Here is a 22,382-nt window from a genome sequence, read left to right as displayed (position 1 = left end):
GTGACATTTGCTATAATTTGGGGAGGGATTTTTAAATATGGTTTTCGGTCTATTTCGCCTTGGATTCCATACTTTTAGGAATATCACTGAGCTGACAAAGCAGTCTTAATAATTTCATCGTTTTGGCCTCTCTGCTGAAGATTTGCCCTTGAGTAAACTGAATCCTCTCTCATTTCCTCAATGTTTTTTGTTTTTTTTTTAGGGTGGTGATATAACCAGACAGGACGGCACGGGGTTGAAGTGTATCTACGGGGACAAGTTTGAGGACGAGAACTTTGAAGTGCGCCACACAGGCCCAGGTATACTGTCCATGGCCAATCATGGCAGAGACACAAACAGCTCTCAGTTTTTCATCACGTTAAAGAAAACCGAGCATTTGGACTTCAAACATGTTGCTTTCGGAGTCGTCAAAGACGGCATGGATGTGGTGAAGCAAATGGGAGAGCTGGGCTCTAAGAAAGGCAGTCCAAGCAAAACGATAAGAGTTACAGACTGTGGACAGCTGTAAATCTGTCCTTTATACAGGAAGTACACGTGTTCAAGTTTTTCATGTTCTGCCTTTTTTTTTTTTTTTTGTCAGGAGTTTCTCCGAATTAGAATGTGACTGAGACAAGCAGAGTTTAACAGTCTAAACATGTTTTGTGGATTTTTTTTTTAATGAAACATTCACACTGATGATGGAGACCTGCATAAAGATGTAAGAACAGCAATTGGTGACTGACATGCAGAGAATAATCTCTGTACTGATGTGTTTCCTGAGGCAACATCATGACAAATACACATTTGTTTACACGAGCTGAAGAATTAGACTAAATTAGCCGAACTCCCTGCTATACCCCCACCCCACCCCACCCCACCCCAAGAGAACTGCAGGGGGTTCATTGGACTACGAAGTCCAAACAGTATCGTCGGTTTAATTCCTTTCCACATGCGGATTAAATCTCACCAAATCTGGACTATCTTAAGCAGTGAATTGTGTGTTTTTACTCTGTATAGATTTAAGGAAATTTGGCTTTTTACAGCAATGTGAATTCTTCTACATTTTCTGCTTTTTTTTGCCAATATTAAAGGATGAACATAGTGTGTGCATCTTTCTTTGTAGTTTCTCTCAAACATTAATATCAGGAAAGCTTTTCTTTTCGAGGTAATATAAAGACAGTTCCACCATTTAGAGCACCACTGAGGTGTCAGTGGTCTTCAAAGTCAGTGTTTGTTACAGGGTTGAACATCCAGGCTAAAATTTAAGTTATTCCATGAAATCGAGTCATATATGAGCCGATAGCTGACGAGGCACGTAGCACCAAGCTGGCTATAAGCAATGTACGACGAGATTGAGTGGAATAACCTGTTTTATTCTATCCACATTCATTGGATCTTGAGAAATTGAACATTATTTTTTGCAAATTTGATAAATAAAAACTTATACAAAACGTCCAACAAAATTTCCGCTTAGAATGTAAACAAACCGGCGAAATGACGGTAGCAATTTGTGAAAAATGCGGTGGGAATAATTATTGAAAAATAAGATACTTTTATTCCATATTTTGTTGCGCATTTTTTTCGTATTTTTAGGGGTTTTGTTTTCGAGTAGAGTTTTTATTTCGTCCTCGGTTGGTTCAGCAGCACGCTCTGCCGTTTTGTTTTTCTCTACTCACGATATGCGAGCCGATATCCTAGTAGTAGAGTAGCCAATCAGAGTGCATGATTGCGCATATCCAGTGAATGTGGATAGAATAGGCATTATTCAGTAATGTCAAGACACTTTTTTTTTTTTTAAACAAAAAATTCTTCCAAATAATATTCTTTATTACTATAATATTAGTAAGAGTTGATTTGTTGAGCTGAAGGAAGTCCAGCAATAATGAGATTTGAGAAGTACGGCAAACAGTTGACACGCCTCTCTTGACCGTACAATGAAAGGGTTGCTTTATACAATATTTTCCAAATGAAATAAAACTAAAACCAAGAAACAACAAATATTTCCAAATACATGTTTAAATCACAAGTGATTGCTTTAAGACAGTGCACAGATTTTAATTAAAATGCAGCACTGAAATCTACCAATGTGTCTCTTTAGTCATCACTCTTGATGGAATTGAATATTTTAGCGAAATGAAACAAAATGGCAAATATGACGGTATTTTATTGTTCACTCTGTAAAAGTGGGGAAGCCATGACCTAATGGTTAGAGAAGCAGCTTTGGGACCAAAAGGTCACTGGTTTAATTCCTTGGACCAGCAGGACTGGCTGAAGTGCCCTTGTGCAAGGCACCTAACCCCCAACTGCTGCCTAGGCTGCTCTGGGTATGTTGTATGTCACTCTGGATAAATCAAAGTCCTTCCCACGCCATGTGGCACATAGGGTGACGCCAGTCTCTGTTTCCGTAGCCCTCGGCCTCTCGCCTATTGCATAGCTAGGGTTACAGTGGGGGGCTAGTCCTCTGGTAACTGCGAGAGTTTGACTCCCCACTCGCATCTGTACTGCAGCGTGCCTTGCCAGACAGCAGTGGGTACCCCCCTTTTTTTTTTTTTTAAATGATGGTTTTTGGAATGACCCGACCGTGAGTAGAACTCCCGATCGAGAGGCGGACACGCTAACCACTAGGCCAACTTGCGGTACTCTGGATACAAGGGTCTGCTAAATGCCTGTAATGTAAAGTGCAGGACAGTGCAGCCTGCATGAGAATCTTCTGGAAGCCTGTAGATGCACCGCTGATCGAACTCCTGGCTTCAATGGGCTTCTAAAGCAGTTTCAAATCCACTGTTCTAATGCGAGGAAACATGAATGATGGTTGGACAGCAGGCTTTTAATACGCCATGTTGGGTCTCACCTGGGTGCAGTGATTCGTTGGGGGGGGTGAATGGGAGTGTTGGTGCTGGGTGACATTTACTGGACAGTGCACCCTTTGTGTTTTTTCTGCCTGGATCTTCTGATTATGATGACCGAGAGATCACTCAACGGGCAGAACCTCGTATCCAACAGCTGGTCATTGAACCGCTAATGAACATGACTGACACCTTAAACATGTTGCTCTGGGTCTGTACAGCTCATTCTAATTATTTGCTTGTTTATTTGTTCGTAGAAGATTGGTTGATTTATTTAAGTCAGGATAACTTTGAGTATCAAGTGTAGTCAATTTTTTTTATGACTTTATTGACCTGCTTAACCAAGCCAAACACTGGTTATTTTGGGTTCCTTCAATTCTCATTTGAACATCATGGATCAGCTCTAGATTTGGGGTGAAATGCAATGCAGTTATCTCTGTCCATTTTTTTTATTTTATTTATTTTTTTTAAAAAAAATTTATATTAACCCTACCATTGCATCCTAAACACTGGAAACCGCCTGGGGAGGCTGCTGGAAAAATTCATTTTTCTTTCACAAATTGTAACACCATGTGGAACTTTTCTTGAAGTTTATCAAATTTATTTTATTGGGTTTGTTGCATTCTAGAAAGATCAGGAACAAATTTACTGGCCACACTATCAGAATCTAATCTCAAACTAATCCTTCAGGCAGCATTTCATATAATGGCCATAAGATTTTTCATCAGGATTTTCTATTAATAATGGTGGACAACATCCATTTAAAAATGATTGGGGGGCATGCAATGAGCATACAAGTTTTGATTTTCTTTTTTTTTGTTTGTTTTTTTTTTTTTTTAAACCAGACACTCCCAGTGTGGTCTACATTCACTCTATCAAGGGGCAGTTCAATCTAAGAAAAGCTTTTTTTTTTTTTAATATTCCCCGCCCAAACGAAGTTTGGCAGGGGATATAGAAATGGGTTCTGTCAGTCTGGTCACGTTTTCATTTCTGGGCCATATCTTTAAACTACTGAAGATATCTTCATGAAACTTTGTATACACATCAAGCAACATGTGAACTGGTGTCTCTTTACTATTGTAGAAAAAAGTATTTTTCAAAATTTTATTTAAAAAATAGATTTTAACTTCGTTTCTAAGAGCAGTGTTAATTTCTGGAACATGTATCCAAAACTATTCAGGAAACAGATTTGAAACTTGGTATACATGGTAACAAGGTGATGTAGACGTGCCTTTTAAAAATCTAAAAATGTTCATTTTTCCATGGAAACAATTTCAGACTTGGTCTCTCAGGTTAGTCTTAGGGGTAGGTTTGGCTTCTGGAGAACTTGAAAACTGAGTGGTATGGTCTTGAAAGTCAGTATATGTGTTAAGTAATGTATAAGTGCCCTTTGGTACTAAAATGTGAGATTTTAATTTTTAGCTCACCTGGACCAAAGGTCCGGTGGGTTTATGCCATGGGCTGCTGAGGTCAGTGTAAAGAGGTACGGTTGGTTTCCTGCAGCAGAACTTGAGAAATGTGACAATATCTTGAAACTTGGTATATACAGTGATGCTTGAAAGTTTGTGAACCCTTTAGAATTTTCTATATTTCTGCATAAATATGACTTAAAACATCAGATTTTCACACAAGTCCTAAAAGTAGATAAAGAGAACCCAGTTAAACAAATGAGACAAAATATTATACTTGGTCATTTATTTATTGAGGAAAATAATCCAATATTACATATCTGTGAGTGGCAAAAGTATGTGAACCTTTGCTTTCAGTATCTGGTGTGACCCCCTTGTGCAGCAATAACTGCAACTAAACATTTCCAGTAACTGTTGATCAGTCCTGCACACCGGCTTGGAGGAATTTTAGCCCATTCCTCCGTACAGAACAGCTTCAACTCTGGGATATTGGTGGGTTTCCTCACATGAACTTCTCGCTTCAGGTCCTTCCACAACATTTCGATTGGATTAAGGTCAGGACTCTGACATGGCCATTCCAAAACATTAACTTTATTCTTCTTTAACCATTCTTTGGTAGAATGACTTGTGTGCTTAGGGTCGTTGTCTTGCTGCATGACCCACCTTCTCTTGAGATTCAGTTCATGGACAGATGTCCTGACATTTCCTTTAGAATTCACTGGTATAATTCAGAATTCATTGTTCCATCAATGATTGCAAGCCGTCCTGGCCCAGATGCAGCAAAACGGGCCCAAACCATGATACTACCACCACCATGTTTCACAGATGGGATAAGATTCTTATGCTGGAATGCAGTGTTTTCCTTTCTCCAAACATAACGCTTCTCATTTAAACCAAAAAGTTCTATTTTGGCCTCATCTGTCCACAAAACATTTTTTCCAATAGCCTTCTGGCTTGTCCACGTGATCTTTAGCAAACTGCAGATGAGCAGCAATGTTCTTTTTGGAGAGCAGTGGCTTTCTCCTTGCAACCCTGCCATGCACACCATTGTTGTTCAGTGTTCTCCTGATGGTAGACTCATGAACATTAGCCAATGTGAGAGAGGCCTTCAGTTACTTAGAAGTTTCCCTGGGGTCCTTTGTGACCTTGCCGACTATTACACGCCTTGCTCTTGGAGTGAACTTTGTTTGGTCGACCACTCCTGGAGAGGGTAACAATGGTCTTGAATTTCCTCCATTTGTACATAATCTGTCTGACTGTGGATTGGTGGAGTCCAAACTCTTTAGAGATGGTTTTGTAACCTTTTCCAGCCTGATGAGCATCAACAATGCTTTTTCTGAGGTCCTCAGAAATCTCCTTTGTTCGTGCCATGATACACTTCCACAAACGTGTTGTGAAGATCAGACTTTGATAGATCCCTGTTCTTTAAATAAAACAGGGCGCCCACTCACACCTGATTGTCATCCCATTGATTGAAAACACCTGACTCTAATTTCACCTTCAGATTAACTGCTAATCCTAGAGGTTCACATACTTTTGCCACTCACAGATATGTAATATTGGATCATTTTCCTCAATAAATAAATGACCAAGTATAATATTTTTGTCTCATTTGTTTAACTGGGCTCTTTTTATCTAATTTTAGGACTTGTGTGAAAACCTGGTAATGTTTTAGGTCATATTTATGCAGAAATATAGACAATTCTAAAGGGTTCACAAATTTTCAAGCACCACTGTAGTTGGTATATAGGGGGGGATATAGATGACTATCGTCTTGTTTGCATACTGATCTTTCACTTTGGCATTGACACGCCACAAATAATTATGTATATTCATTCATCTTAAGTGACTGCTTTACCCTGTTAAGTGTTCATGGTGTTCTTGGAGCCGATCCCAACACCATGCGCATTCACACCTCCAGTGGACATAAACAGTCTATATGCATCTGTTAAAATGGCAGGTTTTTGTGATATAAAAAAAAGAAACAAAGTTAACCTATGTCAGAGCCTTTTTCACCTTTATTGTGAAATTGCGACTTTATAAAAATCAAGTAACACCCAGAAACGTCCCGTTTACCCACCCTTCATAAGTGTGTACACCCATTCAAGTGGCAATGTTCAGAATCATCCCATCACATTCAAACTCATGTTAAATGCTAAGGAGTATACAGTAGATAGCAGTATCAATTAAAGTGACTGAAGAACCCCACATAAAAGTACAGGTTGCTCCTATAGGATTTTCCTTGATATCATGATAACATCCACCTGGAAAAGCCATGGGCTGTTTATAAAAAAAAAAAGTGCTTCCAAAGCTGAGACGGTTACAAAAAAAAAAAATCTCTTAGGCACTAGATATACCATGGAACAGTGTACAGACAATAATCAAACAGTCGATAAAACATGGCACAACAGTGACATTACTGAGAAAGAACAGGACATTCCTCTAAAATTGATGAGAAAACGAGGAGAAAATTGGTCACGGAGGCTGCCAAGAGGCCTACAGCACCATGAAAAGAATTGCAGCAATTTCTGGCAAGTACAGGTTGTTCCCTACATGTGACAATCTCTTGAATTCTGCATGTCTGGGATACAGAGTAGGGTAGGCAAGATGAAAGACAAACAAGAAAAACATCCAAGCCCAGTTAAAGTTTGGAATAAAAACCAAAACATCCAATTTCCCAAAACCCGTGGACTTGTGGATAAGAACATTAAAAGAACACCGTTGTGAGCATCACAGTGAAGCATGGAAGCTACAGTATAATGCTTTGGTGCTGCTTTTCTTCAGATGGAACTGGGACTTTAAACAAGATGGAGGGAATAAGGAAGAGCTCCAAGTACCAGTCAGTTTTGGCATAAAACCTTAAGGCTTCTGCTAAAACATTTCAGATGAAGACCTTCACCTTTCTCATGAAAATTACCTGAAGCACACCTCCATATCAACAAAGGAATTACTTCAGCAAAACAAGATCAAGGTTTAGCCCAGCCAGAATCCAGATCTAAATCATGATTATTATTTTTTTTTTTTGTAGTTTAATTCAAAAAGTTAAACTTTCATATATTCATTGCATATCAAGTGAAATATTTCAAGGCTTATAGTTTAAATTTTGACTTTGGCTTATAGCTCCTGAATCAGAAATCTAGTATCTCAAATTATTAGAATATTTCATTTTGAGTTTGAGTAAAACAGTATAAAAATACCGTGTGTATCTCAGTTTAGTTCAGTGCACAACCACAATCATGGGCAAGACTGCTGACTTAACAGTTGTCCAGAAGACGATCATCGACACCCTCCACAAGGAGGGTAAGCCACAGAAGGTCATTGCTGAAAAGGCTGGATGGAAAAAGTGGACAAGCAACAGGGATGACCGTAGCCTTGAGAGGATCGTCAAGAAAAGTCGATTCAAGAACTTGGAAGAGCTTCGCAAGGAGTGGACTGAAGTTGGTGTCAGTGCATCAAGAGCCACCACGCACGGACATCTTCAAGAAAGGAGCTACAACTGTCCCATCCCAAATATCAAGCCACTCCTGCACCAGAGACAACATCTCAAGTGTCTTACCTGGGCTAAGGAGAGAAAGAACTGGACTGTTGCACAGTGGTCCAAAGTCCTCTTTTCAGATGAAAGTAAATTTTGCATTTCCTTTGGAAATCCTGGAGTCTGGAGAAAGAGTGGAGAGGCAAATTATCCATCGTGTTTGAAGTCCAGTGTGAAGTTTCTGCAGTCTGTGATGACTTGGGGTGCTATGTCATCTGCTGATGTTGGTCCACTGTGTTTTATCAAGTCCAAAGTCAACACAGCATCTACCAGGAGATTTTAGAGCACTGCATGCTTCCACCTGCTGACAAGCTTTATGGAAATGCCGATTTCCTTTTCCAGCAGGACTTGGTACCTGCTCACAGTGCCAAAACTACTACCAAATGGTTTGCTGACCATGATATTACTGTGCTTGACTGGCCAGCCAATTTGTCTGACCTGAACCCGATGGAGAATATCTGGGCTATTGTCAGGAGGAAGATGGAACACCCGACCCAAAAATATAGACAAGCTGAAGGCAACTATCAAAGCAACCTGGGCTTCAGTAGCACCTCAGCAATGCCACAGGCTGATCGCCTCCATGCCACACCGCATTGAAGCAGTAATTCATGGTAAAGGAGCCCCAACCAAGTATGGAGTGTATAAATGAATATACTTTTCAGAAGTTGGACATTTCTGCATTGTAAATCCTTTTTTGATTGATCTTAGGAAATGTTCTAATAATTTGAGATACTGGATTTCTGATTTTCATGAGCTATAAGCCATAATCAAAATTAAAACAAAAAAATCTCATCATCTCATCTCATTATCTCTAGCTGCTTTATCCTGTTCTACAGGGTCGCAGGCAAGCTGGAGCCTATCCCAGCTGACTACGGGCGAAAGGCGGGGTACACCCTGGACAAGTTGCCAGGTCATCACAGGACCTTCTTGCTGTGAGGCAACAGCGCTAACCACTACGCCACCGTGCCGCCCCCAATATGAAAGTTTACTTTTTTGAATTCAATTATGGAAAAAAACATGATATAATTGTTTGAGATGCACTAATTTTTTTTTTTTGTGTGTGTAGGGACTTTATTGGGATGAGTTAAATAAAAATGTATGTGATCAGAATATATTTATTTTTTAGCATCAGTGTTCCCTGGAGCTGCACTTGACACTTTCCCTGATTTTCTCAGATTTTTTCGCTTGCGCTTGCTGCTCTGTGTTTAAACCATATTCCAAATTGCATACAATTATACTAGTGCACTATTGGTTTATTATGAAGTTTTGATGTCACCTTAGTTTCTACTGAAACTTTTTCTACTGGTGAGGGACATATCAGTACATTTGGATTTTTTCTTCTTTTTACCCCTTTAGCCAAACAACACTATATGCACAGTGATACCACCACCACCACATAAAAATCATAATAAAACAAATCTATGTACAAATACAAACTTGTTAGCAAAATTTAGAACAAACACTTCTGACAGATTTTTTTTTTTTCGGTTTGTTCCTCTCTACAACCAAAAGGTAATTATTAAAAGAAAATGATCTTTTTATACCAAGTAACAGCTGCAACATTAGAGGGTTAAATAACATTTGTAAATATTCATGCAATATTCTCCATCTATGAAGCAAAGACGTATTTGGAAAACATATTAAGGAGCATGTCTTGCAAGTTCATACAGTATTTACAAAGTGGTCTCTATATGAACTCTAAGTACAGAGCAATGATCGCCCACTTTACACGGAGTTCAACCTTCCTAAATCCTAATCCCAAACCAGTCTACAGGATTCACAATATCACGTCTGCTGGAAATGAATCCCGTGTCATTGGTAATTTCCTGATATCCTGTTCATTGGAAAATGTGACTGAATTTACTTTGCTTGCAGATGGAATTATTTTCTTCTGAACTTGCATTTACTCACGTGCACTGGATTGGATTTTACATCATTACGAAGTAATTAAACAACATGTCTGAATGCAGGATAGTGTCTGGATCTACCATGACCCTGAAAGCAGTTACTGAAGATGAACCTAGGTTTCATTATCCAGTGATTGTGCATCAGATGAAGAACTCCTGTTTGTCCTCCTCCGTGCAGTCTTTAGTTATATCGGCGCCATTGCTCTGATGCATGCCTCTACTCCACTGCGAATTGGCCTGAAGACCGCGCACACTTTTTGGAAGTGATGCTGTTTTATTTGAAGGTTTTGGAGATGATGTGATGCTGAACAACTCCGGAGACTCAGACAGAGGCTGAGGAACTCGAGCTTTTGTCTGTGGGAGCAAGTAAGCAGAGACCACAGAAAGATCTACAGATCTGCTGATTACTGCTTGTCCCGTGTCTACATCTGTCTCTTCAGCTCCCACTAATGTGTCTACGTTTATCCGGAACCTTGGCGTTGTTAGAAAGGAGGAGCTGGAAGGATGGGAGGTGCTTACTGAATGAAATGCTTCGGTTGCCATTGAGATTAGGGAGTGAGTATGGAGATCTGTCCATCCAGCACACACAATTTCCTGGCTACACTGAACACTCTCCAAGTCTTCCTGCTTACACTGCAGTGGTAGAGGAGTCTGAGAAGACTGCATGAGTGGATTCTGAGGATGGGAGGAGGACGTGCTTTGGCAGCGACGTTTCCGATAGGCGTCAGGGCCGTAACCATTTGATGGTGAATAATATGGAGTGTCTGAAGATGAAGAGGAGGGAACGGTGTCCCTTGACTGTTCTGATGAGCCCTGTACCTGAAGGAAGGAAGAACACACAGAAAAGTTACAGCTTTGCTCAATACTAATCTATTGTGATTGATATTAAGACACTGTATAAGGGATCTTAGTGCAGTGTTATTGAACTCACAACTTTCAACTCACTAGTAGAGAACCTGAACTGTTGAGGTGTGTATCTATAGTAGGCTCGCTGGCCGTGTTGTGAAAATTGTGCATGCAGACACTCATCTAAGTTTCCAAATCTGTCATTGCTTAACTCCTGAATATTTTATATCGGGAATACCATCATTAAAAAGCTTACAATCTCTGCTTTCCAAATAAATTTCTCTCATTAAGATCTGTTCAGTACTTTGGGAGTAATGGCAGGTTGAATTTGGTACAACAGAGTTCACGCTCGGCTTGCGGGACATCTGGAAACTGCCCTGGCGCGGATTTAAAGGAAGGTGTGCCACCCCCGTCCAAAAAGTAGTTTCAGTATTGTAGATACCGAGATATGCCTGCTGCTTTTGTTATTTAATTAATAAAGTTTTAAATCATTATGTGGGACTGAGCTGAAGAGTTCATGGTATACATTTGTATTTAATAATAGGTCCTATAGCTTAGTTTTTTTCACTCGTGACACAAATGCAGTGAAAAGCAAGCTGGGCGAGTCCTGTTGGATTTTAACAGGGTGTGGGAACGTTGTGCATCGACATAACATACTGTATTCCTGGACTGCACTGTAGACGACATGTAAAGGGTGTGCGCCATCCGTTTATGTTTATAGTAGCATTAACATGTATGTTCACAAGCCAAAATGATGAGATGCTACAGCAGGCTTACTGCATACACACATGTCGGTTGTCCGGCTATTGCTCGTGTTCATTAATAGGGTATCCCTGAGACGACCGTGCTGACCACTACACCACCATGCCACCCCTTACTTAAGTCTCACTCTTAATTTGTTGGTGTACAATTATGTTCATAACCTGTGGTTTTGGTTTTTTGGGGTTTTTTTTGGTCATTTCTGGTTACTTTACACACACATTCCATCCTCATTATCTGTGTTATGCTGTGTAATAAATTAACATTCACTACCTGGTGCAATATTCAATTTCTATTCCAGTTGCAAGTATTTTATTTGTGCAGTATTCTATTTCAGTTGAAGTTCTATTCTTATTTACTTGTGTATATTATGTACACAGCCTGTATTTTTTACTTTTTTTAAAAACTGTTTTAATTTTTATACATAGATATATTTTTATAGGGTTTTTTAAATACTCTTAATGCACTCTATTTTTTGTTACTGTCTATTCCTGACTCTTTTTCTATTTGTAAGCTGCTGTAACATGTAAATTTCCCCACCGAGGGATGAATGAAGTTTATCTTATCTTATGAAAAACAAACACTTTGCAACCAACGTGACGTCATCAAAGTGCATCCCGCAATAAAATTCATCCCTTTCCTCTGGACACATACATACATTTTATATATATATAATATACTTTTTTTTTAAGATATAGCTGGGATTTTGGACTAAAATTTAATAGGGTTTTCTTTTGTTTCTATGGATTTTCCCCATACAAGTGTTTTATTTGCTTATTGCACAGAAGGTAAAAACTGAAAAAAAAAAATAATTTCATATGCATTTTAAGGTATCCAACTCAACTGTGTACATGCAAAAAAAAAAATCTAAATATTCTTTCCTTTGATTGAATCCAGTACATAGAAAATGAAAAGTAGAGGCTTTTGGAACACTTGTGGTGTCTGTGATTGAGTGTATTTTGGTAGGGACCTTGGTATCTCTCTGGACTCCAAATTCCGTGTCATTTTATTATATAATTCAAATCTGAATTATACTGAGAGCTCATTCACAGCAAAACATTTGTATGACTCCTCTGCAATGTTATCTATTTAAAAGTGAATGGCAGTGACTTTAAAATGTAGTTAGTGATTTAGAAACAATGCAGATTTCGTATCAAACCGCTCTGTTGCATCGTCTTGGAGAGGCTCCGGCTGATCTATTTCTTAAAAGCCTTGTAATATAGTGTTTTACTTCAGTTCAGTCAGATAAATAATTTCCAAGCTACTTTATGTAAAAGGAACGACTTGATCCTGTCTGTGAGGAACGTGAATAAGGAGACGGACACACAGCAGGAACCCTTGATGGTTTCCACCTTGTTCTTTTCTCAAATGGTCATGCTCCTTTGCATCCAAAGTGTGCATTGCACTATAATGATGTTCATAAAAGGTCAATGGAGTCATCATTGCAATTCTATACCTACAGTGGTGCTTGAAAGTTTGTGAACCCTTTAGAATTTTCTATATTTCTGCATAAATATGACCTAAAACATCATCAGATTTTCACACAAGTCCTAAAAGTAGATAAAGAGAACCCAGTTAAACAAATGAGACAAAAATATTATACTTGGTAACTTATTGAGGAAAATGATCCAGTATTACATAATGTGTGAGTGGCAAAAGTATGTGAACCTTTGCTTTCAGTATCTGGTGTGACCCCCTTGTGCAGAAATAACTGCAATTAAACGTTTCCGGTAACTGTTGATCAGTCCTGCACACCGGCTTGGAGGAATTTTAGCCCGTTCCTCCGGACAGAACAGCTTCAACTCTGGGATGTTGGTGGGTTTCCTCACATGAACTGCTCGCTTCAGGTCCTTCCACAACATTTCGATTGGATTAAGGTCAGGACTTTGACTTGGCCATTCCAAAACATTAACTTTATTCTTCTTTAACCATTCTTTGGTAGAACGACTTGTGTGCTTAGGGTCGTTGTCTTGCTGCATGACCCACCTTCTCTTGAGATTCAGTTCATGGACAGATGTCCTGACATTTTCCTTTAGAATTCACTGGTATAATTCAGAATTCATTGTTCCATCAATGATGGCAAGCCGTCCTGGCCCAGATGCAGCAAAACAGGCCCAAACCATGATACTACCACCACCATGTTTCACAGATGGGATAAGGTTCTTATGCTGGAATGCAGTGTTTTCCTTTCTCCAAACATAATGCTTCTCATTTAAACCAAAAAGTTCTATTTTGGTCTCTTCCGTCCACAAAACATTTTTCCAATAGCCTTCTGGCTTGTCCACGTGATCTTTTGCAAACTGCAGATGAGCAGCAATGTTCTTTTTGGAGAGCAGTGGCTTTCTCCTTGCAACCCTACAATGCACACCATTGTAGTTTAGTGTTCTCCTGATGGTGGACTCTTGAACATTAACATTAGCCAATGTGAGAGATGCCTTCAATTGCTTAGAAGTTACCCTGGGGTCCTTTGTGACCTTGCCGACTATTACATGCCTTGCTCTTGGAGTGATCTTTGTTGGTCGACCACTCCTGGGGAGGGTAACAATGGTCTTGAATTTCCTCCATTTGTACACGATCTGTCTGACTGTGGATTGGTGGAGTCCAAACTCTTTAGAGATGGTTTTGTAACCTTTTCCAGTCTGATGAGCATCAACAACGCTTTTTCTGAGGTCCTCAGAAATCTCCTTTGTTCATGCCATGATACACTTCCACAAACATGTGTTGTGAAGCTCAGACTTTGATAGATCCCTGTTCTTTAAGTAAAACAGGGTGCCCACTCACACCTGATCGTCATCCCATTGATTGAAAACACCTGACTCTAATTTCACCTTCAAATTAACTGCTAATCCTAGAGGTTCACATACTTTTGCCACTCACAGATATGTAATACTGGATCATTTTCCTCAATAAATAAATGACCAAGTACAATATTTTTGTCTCATTTGTTTAACTGGGGTCGCTTTATCTACTTTAAGGACTTGTGTGAAAATCTGATGATGTTTTTGGTCATATTTATGCAGAAATATAGAAAATTCTAAAGGGTTCACAAACTTTCAAGCACCACTGTAACCCCCCTGCAAAATGAACACATCTTTTAACTTGTTGAACCACTAATGGTGAGAATCAGGATTAACCAATCAAAGTTGTGCATTTTTCTGGTTTCTATTTGAAAGCCGGTTAGCTACAGTCTGAGCTCAGGAATATTGAAAGTGATGGGCAATGAAGTACACAAGGTTTACTGCAAGAGGAGCAAACCTTCGTAAGGCATGTTATAGATTATTCTCATCATTCACAGTGGAACTGTCATTACGGCAGTATCATAAACATGGCAAGATTGGCTGATAACAGACTGTACCTTGGATAAATATTGTAAATAAATACAATTTGATTGGACAGTACACAATGACGTATGTACAAAGCTTCTCTCTTATTCATGAAATGGTTACATGGCATGAAAACGAGCAGTGATTTTAACGCAAGTGATGAATTAGCTTCAGCTGCATGGAAACAAATCCCCACTAACACCTTTGAGCGCATGTCATACATGCATACTACATACAAATAATGATTTTTACTTTATACATACAAATTATTTATTTGACTGACCCTGAGTTAGAGGTGTTTTTTTTTTTTAAATGCTGCAAAAATACTCAAAGTGTGAAGAATAAATCAGTTATATGAGCTCGGGTCAAATTAGTCAGATTATTCAAAAATCACATCCTGTTTCAGAGTTTTGTAAAAACCTCAAACATGCATCATGATAAAGATCTATGCCTAAGCCTCTGAACTCTTACACTGGGGGGCACTAAACCTGTATTTTAAACTGAAAGAGACCCTCGGGATCCTTAAACATGGCCCACTGTTCCCCTTCCTCATTTTTAGACGCACTATATAATGAATAAACATTTCCACAACACTTAATTAATGTGGAGGTCTGATAAATCTGAATGTGATGGTGTGGTCCAAGTCATAACAACCTTCTGCTATAGTCATGGCTGTCATAACAGTTTAATGCTCCACTAAAACAAATCAGAACTTTTGAAAATGGTCCCCAAAAGTGAATATGTTCACTGCATAAATCTGTCAGTGAGGAACTTTTCCCTGATCATAATGTAACTGTACAGACCAAACTTTACACATGCCCTTATACTGTATATTTCGATCATGTATAGGGCAATTCCATGTAAATGTCAACCTCACCATGCAAAAATAAAGCAACATGTAATGCATCAAAACCACTCCCAGAGATATCACCTAGGCCTGTATTTTACAGATGTGAATAAGTTGAACCAATTTGTAACCAACCTAATATGTCACTGTCAGTCTTTCTTTCTTATAATGTAAAACCCAAGCTAAAATCAACTTTGATCATGTACAATTCTATATTATTGCCACAAGCCACAGAAATGTATGCTAAAATCCACAAAACAGCAAAACAATAGCCATCCTAAATATTATTTAAGAACTTTGATAGTTTTAGCTGATATTTATGGCCCTTTTCCACTACCCTTTTTCAGCTCACTTCAGCTCGCTTCAGCTCACTTCAGCCCGACACGGCTCGCGTTTCGACTACCAAAAACCAGCACGACTCGGCTCGTTTCAGCCCTGCTTAGCCCCTAAAACTCGCACCGTTTTGGAGTGGGGCTGAAGCGAGCCAAACCGTGCCGAGTGAGGCTGGGGGCGTGAGCAGACACTCCCCTGTGCACTGATTGGTGAGGAGGAGTGTCCTCACATGCCCACACACGCCCCGCGAGCGCGCTGGGATCTGTAAACACCGCAAACCCGGAAGAAGAATAATTACGAATTACGAGAATTTCTGAAGCTTTATGCGCCTCGCCTCATCTATACGCTCTTGCCAGTCAGTATCTGTTGGCGTTGTTGGTGACAACAAGCCACAGCACCAAGACCAGCAACATTAACGACTCCATGTCCTCCATGTTTATTATTTACTATTCGGGTCGTGAGACTACCGCTTAAAAGCTCACTGAATCAGTGACATACAGAGCATCGTGGACGAGTTCGCGGAGCACAAGGCTCGTCGTATGCCCTTCAAATAATGCGCGCAGTAGGCTATTGATGTTTTATTATGACCAGTGTTGGGCACGTTACTTTCAAAAAGTAATTAGTTATAGTTACTAGTTACTTTTCCCAAAAAGTAACTGAGTTAGTAACGGAGTTACTTTGTCATAAAAGTAACTAATTACCAGGGAAAGTAATTATTCCGTTACATTTTGTTTACCCCCCCCCCCCCCCCAAAAAAAAAAAAAAAAATCAAATTCAATTAGTGTAATCATAATAAAAGTGAATGTTAAATGTGTTTAATGACTGAAATGGACACTTAACAGAACCAGTTAGTAACATTATCTACACTATATTAATATTTTTGTGGGACAATGTGAGATAAGACATCTATCAAATGTAATATATTTTTGCAGTTATTAAAATTATGTTACTAATTACTGGCCACTGACGAGGACAAACGCTTTGTTCCTCGACATAATGTGCATTGCACGTAAACACTCTTGCCTTTTATTTCAAGTAATGAAAAGTAATGGCTGTATTTCCAGTGTGAAAGCGCAGTGCTGGGCTGACCGCTCGCCATCGCTGGCTCTTCCGATTGAAAGCGTGCGCAGTAGTGCAGTAGGCGTGGCCTACCTACATATGTTGTCCAAATCTACTCTGATTGGCTTACTGTGCCGTTGTCTCGTGTCTCCCCGCCCCACACTAAAGCAGAGTAAAGAAAGGCTGAACGAGCAGCGTGCCAGATGAGAACAGCTTTAATAAAGTAACGCATAGTATTTTATTGTAAGTAACGGGAACGGCGTTATAACGATGTAAAAAGTAATTAGTTAGATTACTCGTTACTAAAAAAAGTAATGCCGTTAGTAACGCCGTTTATTCTAACGCCGTTATTCCCATCACTGATTATGAGCCATGTACAGTATGTCACCTAATGTTTTTTTGTTTGAGTTACATGTTCGTTTGAAGGACTTAATGTACAAAATAACATAGTTGCACCCCGTAGTGTTGAAATTGGTAAACACAGTGCATTCAGTGAGGTTTGCACCGCCCTCCTTTTATTTCTGACTCTTCCTGTCACCGTTGCAACCTCTGAGCGCTCATTCGTATGCCCTTCAAATAATGTGCGCAGTAGGCTATTGATGTTTTATTATGAGCCATGTACAGTATCCTAATGTTTTTTGTTTCTGAGTTACATGTTCGTTTGAAGGACTTGATGTACTAAATAACATAGTTGCACCCGGTAGTGTTGAAATTGGTAAACACCGCAGTTGCGGACATTTTGTAGCCTAAAATGATGTTATGATAAGCTTTAATAAAGGGCCCGGTCATTTGCCCCGCCCCCGCTCTGACTTGTTCCGCCACTGTCACTGATGTCACTGTTTGCGCTGCTTAACGACATCACGTGACGTCCACCCACTTTCGCTAACTCCACCCAATGTGTCCACCCACTTCCAGCCAGCACGGTTCAGCGCGGTTGTAGTCGAAATGCAACTCCAACAGCCCCGCTCAGCTCGACTCGGCACGGCACGGCTCAGCCGCGTTTGTAGTGGAAAAGCGGCATTAGAGAGTTTTTCAAAGGGTTATGGTGGTTAAATTGCTGATTTTCTAAACATATGCCATGTCTATTTCAGATGCGTCACATCCATAACGGAATTATGTCACATCCATAACGCTGATTTTTTCTTCCTAGATTCTGCTTGAAATAGAAAACATTTTAAACAAAGACTTTTTTTTATTTTCAGCTAAGACTCCTTTATTAAATGCATGCCTGCATTTGGATATTATGTTTGCAGTTTCACAGAGTTTGATGAATATGTGTAGTCACCCTGGAAATGGGGTATTTTTTCCGTCACATCCATAATGCATGTCTTTTTTGGCATTTTCTAGAGTTCTAAATGTACTATGGGAATTCTTTTTTTCCCATGACTTCTCCAATATGAGAGGTCTTAAAAATATACAACAAATTTTAAAATACTGGAAAGGAATAAAAATTAACTAGGTCAGTTGTTGCCATTTTGAGTCCAAATGTCACATCCATAACGCTGGAATTGCTCATAATGTATTTTTTTTAATCTACTACAGAATGCAGTAAGTGTTCAGACAGTATTCCTTTACAGAGCCTTAACGTTTGGACACGACGGAATACACAATTCTCCTGAACTTCAACAGGTTTCTGCTCTCATAATGTCTTTTATTAGGCAAGTAACACTTTTTATTCTGGATTAGTGTTTTCTATTAGACTTTAGAAACTGTGGTTGTGTTGTAATATTTGCTACTTCATGGCACAATAAACAGATTTTCATGAAATACTGAAACATTTCCACAACACTCAATGCTGGAATATCTGACAGTATTGGCCATGTGGGGACAGCTGCATTTGTCTGTTTTGTTTTACAAAAAACGCAGCTGAAGTAAACTTAAGCCAAACTGTCTCCTTTTGGTTTTTTACATTAAGGTTAGGTGAATTAATTAATTAGTCATTATTATTTAGGATTATTAATTAGCTGTACTAATAATTATGTCAATGGAAGGTCCTTGGTAGGATAGGAAGACAAATGTGTGTGAGGGGGACAAAAGTCCACTGTTTCCTACTCCACACCTCACTGCACCGAGCTGGGAATTTGTTTCTTTCTCTCTCTCAGTCTCTGTCTCTCTGACTCCCTTTCTCTCTCCCACTTACTCACTCACTCACTCTTTCTGTTCTCTCTCAATCTCTTTCTACTCCTTTTCTGTCTCACTCACTCACTAACTCTCTCACTCTCTCCCACTTTCTCTCACCCTCTTTCTTTCTCTCTCACGCTTTCTACTGCCTTTCTCTCTCTCACACACATGCACAGCTTTTCTCTATCTCTCCTTCACATTTTTCTGTCTTGCTTTCACCTCAAACTGCTGTCCTCTTCATCAGCTCCTCTACACTTCCCTAATTATTCATCTAGTTATGTATCATTATAATTTGACATCATATCTGTTTTTTCCTTCATAATTTTACATTAATTTCTTTGACTTTTCCTTGAAGTCCAGCTCCTCCTTTTCTGTTCTCTCACCTAATTATTTTGATCCTGCTTTGGTACTAATAATCTCCTAACATTAAACAGCAGTAGAATCACATTGTACAGTATGGTACTTTTATTGTATTGCTTTCAGACCTCAGTGAGACTTTGAGACTGAGAGATACACAGAGCGTTGTTGGAGGAGAAATGCTTCTTTCAGCTAAGATGTTTGTAGCTCTGTGTTAAGTCATTACAGAAATTTAGGGGCTGGTCTTTGGTGATACGACTTTCAGGTACGATGATGTGAGATGTTTCTGAGCTGGAATATGACACGTTCATTTGAAATTCCCAGCCAATTCAATCCTGAAAACGTATTCTCTATGGAGACCACGCCGCTGTCCACACCCATAACTCCCACTGTTTTATTTGTCTAATGCTTCTTTAAAAAGCACTGGTCATATGCCACACTGTTATATGGAACACACACACGTTTGATTCCCCCAAACTTCAGTATTATGGACACACAACACACAGACTCTCACCTGCAGTAATATCTTATTCCCATCGTAATCCTTGGTTTGCCAGCGTACGTCACTGATTGGTCTACAGGGATGGGGCAGAAGTGGTATGAGTCCGCTCACGTTTCTCACACGTATCTCCATAAGGGTACGCTCTGTCGGGGTAGGATCCTGTCCTCGTGGCGAGCGCTTAAATGACAGCTGAATCTCCATATGGTGGTTGGAATAGACCACACAGAAGCTATAAAGCCGGCTCCTCTGTGCGAGGGGACGACGCAAAAGCAGTCTGTAGAGACGCACCTGATCACTGTATGTTTCATATCGGCAATATATCGTGAAGCGTACGATCTCCTTTCCATAATGTACCTGCCGCAAGGCCCACAGTGGTGTGCCAGGGGCTAGTATGAAGAAATCCTGCATTACTGGGGAAAACGATAAGCCTTTTACTTGCTCTGTGTGGTGGTAACGCCATGGAGGGCGCCTCAGCTGCTGCTCATGGCTCTCTCCTCCTCTATAATCTTCATGAAGGAAGAGGATGACAGATAAGCATGGATGAAGGGATAGATGGAGGTCCGTGAAACACTGTGGCCTCGGTTGGGGCCTTTCTGCTCGCTCTGACACTCTGAAGAGGGTCAGTTGTGGGTGAAGAAGGGAGAGGAGCTGGTCAGCAGCACTTTGGAGTGTTTTTGCCTCACCTGGATCTGTTATGATGTGAACAGAAACGAGGAAGGGGTCTTGCAGGAGGTCTCCCATAGACAATCCCATGGACATGGACAACGAAAAAGAGTTGGACTGAGAGAAAAGCAATGAACATATAACTGAAAACAAAACATTTAGACATTATAACAACACTTCCAGAGAAAGCCCTATATATAGTTTCCTGTTGACGGGGGGGTCCAAACACATGGCCTGTGGGCAAGGACCATCAAGACAGACATTCTGATCTGGCCCTAACAGTTGATGTTTGAATCTGTGCTCAGAATTAAAATAATCTTGTAGTTGATTTGAAAGATGAGGGGGAAAAAATGGACAGTCTATATAGTCTCTACTAGGGGGTAAAATAGAGCAGTAATCTCGATGCCATAGACCCTGCTAATGATAATTTGTGAATGATGTAATTCTTCATTATCATGCAAAAGATTAAGTTGTAACCATGGCTCTTTCCAAAAGAAGTAATTCATTCTGGGGTTTCACAGCAAAGGAGGTACATCTGCCATCTTTTTCATTTTTTATTTGTAAATACTGTAGTTCTGCAAACTAAATTGATCACTCCCAAACTTCAGGATTATAGACTAGTTTGTTTTGGGGCTTACAGGTACTGCTCTTGTAGCTCATTTACCTCAAGGTTTGATGTGTTGTGCTTTCTGATATGCTTTTCTGCTCACCCTGGTTGTAAAGAGTGATTATATGCATTGCTATAGACTTCCTGTTAGCTCAGACAAGTCTGGTCATTTTCTTCTGAATTCTGTCATCAACAAGGTGTTTCAGCCTGCAGACCCTCTGCACACTGGATGGTGTTTTTGCACCATTCTGTATAAACTCTAGAGACAGAATTTCACAGTTGTGTTAATCATGGGCAAATGACCATAGGTGCAGGCTAGACCCAATAAGCAGACTCTTTAATGCGTCTAATTCAAAGCCCAAAGAAAGAGGCTGCAGTAAGCCAAAAAATTTGAAAAAGTGGTAATGTGAATGGAAGTCAGTTCAAAACCAGAGAATGTAAAAAATAATCCTTAGTGAGCGCAGTGTGCAGAGAAAAAAGTCTAAAGAGTCCAGTGTGCAACTCCGAGGTAAGAGAATGAGCTCTTGATCTGGAAAACAGCCAGCAAAAAGTAATCCAAAATGTACAACAAATAAAAATAAATCCCAAAATGCACAGCAAAGTATCAAAAGAGAATCAGAGTCTGAAGAAATCCGACCCAAACAGGTAAAAACTTGACATAGAGGTGAAGATAATTCCATGTTGGAAAATTTTCCAAATGGTGATTATATTGGGTCATAGATGAGCAGATCAGAGACAGGTGCGCTGGTACAAGGAAGGCTCAGGGAAAAACATGGGGTGGAGTGCAAGGCCCGGCTCAGGACCTAGAGGTTCCGGGCTGGATTGTGACAGTACCCCCCTCCAGGCATCCCAGATAGGGCTTCTGGGTTCTTCCGATGGAATTTGCTGATGAGCGAGTGGTCCTGGATGAAGCATGCTGGCACCCAACACTTCTCCTCCAGACCATACCCCTTCCAGTCAACCAGGTACTGCAACCCCTGACCTCGCCGATGGACCTTTAGCAGTCTCTTGACAGTATAGACTTCACATCTGTTGATGAACCTTGGGGGGAGTCTTGAAAGGAGGGGAGAAGGGGCTGGAGACCAGGGGTTTCAGTTGAAAGACGTGAAAGGAGGGGTGAACACGGTGCATCGACCTGGGTAATGACAGTCTGACAGTGGTGAGGTTAATGACTTTGGAAATTGGAAAAGGACCAACAAACCTGGAAGCCAGCTTATGGGAGGAAACTTGAAGGGGAAGGTTGGCAGTGGATAATGTGACCTTCTGTCTGGGATGATAAACTGGAGCTGGCA

The 22,382-nt window shown here is 40.1% G+C and overlaps 2 protein-coding genes across 2 annotated transcripts in view; one reads left to right on the top strand and one right to left on the bottom strand.

Moving 5' to 3' along the window:
- The window catches only part of ranbp2 (RAN binding protein 2), a 110,830-nt gene extending 109,747 nt beyond the window's left edge, over positions 1-1,083 (top strand). The window contains exon 28 of the mRNA XM_060929172.1: positions 203-1,083. Within this exon, the coding sequence (XP_060785155.1) occupies positions 203-508 (306 nt within the window). The 3' untranslated portion in view covers positions 509-1,083. The remainder of the gene's footprint in view (positions 1-202) is intronic.
- Positions 1,084-9,608: 8,525 nt separating this feature from the next.
- The window catches only part of LOC132891154 (protein FAM124A), a 34,666-nt gene continuing 21,892 nt past the window's right edge, over positions 9,609-22,382 (bottom strand). The window contains exons 3-4 of the mRNA XM_060928622.1: positions 19,833-20,554; positions 9,609-10,492 (exon numbers count right to left, since the gene is read on the bottom strand). Coding sequence (XP_060784605.1) covers positions 9,815-10,492; positions 19,833-20,554 — 1,400 coding nt within the window. The 3' untranslated portion in view covers positions 9,609-9,814. The remainder of the gene's footprint in view (positions 10,493-19,832; positions 20,555-22,382) is intronic.

The sequence above is a fragment of the Neoarius graeffei genome, chromosome 9 (genome assembly GCF_027579695.1).
Source record: "Neoarius graeffei isolate fNeoGra1 chromosome 9, fNeoGra1.pri, whole genome shotgun sequence".
NCBI classification, from domain to species: domain Eukaryota; kingdom Metazoa; phylum Chordata; class Actinopteri; order Siluriformes; family Ariidae; genus Neoarius; species Neoarius graeffei.
The sequence above is the reverse complement of the archived record's forward strand: the minus strand, read 5'-3'. Positions and strand labels throughout refer to the sequence as shown.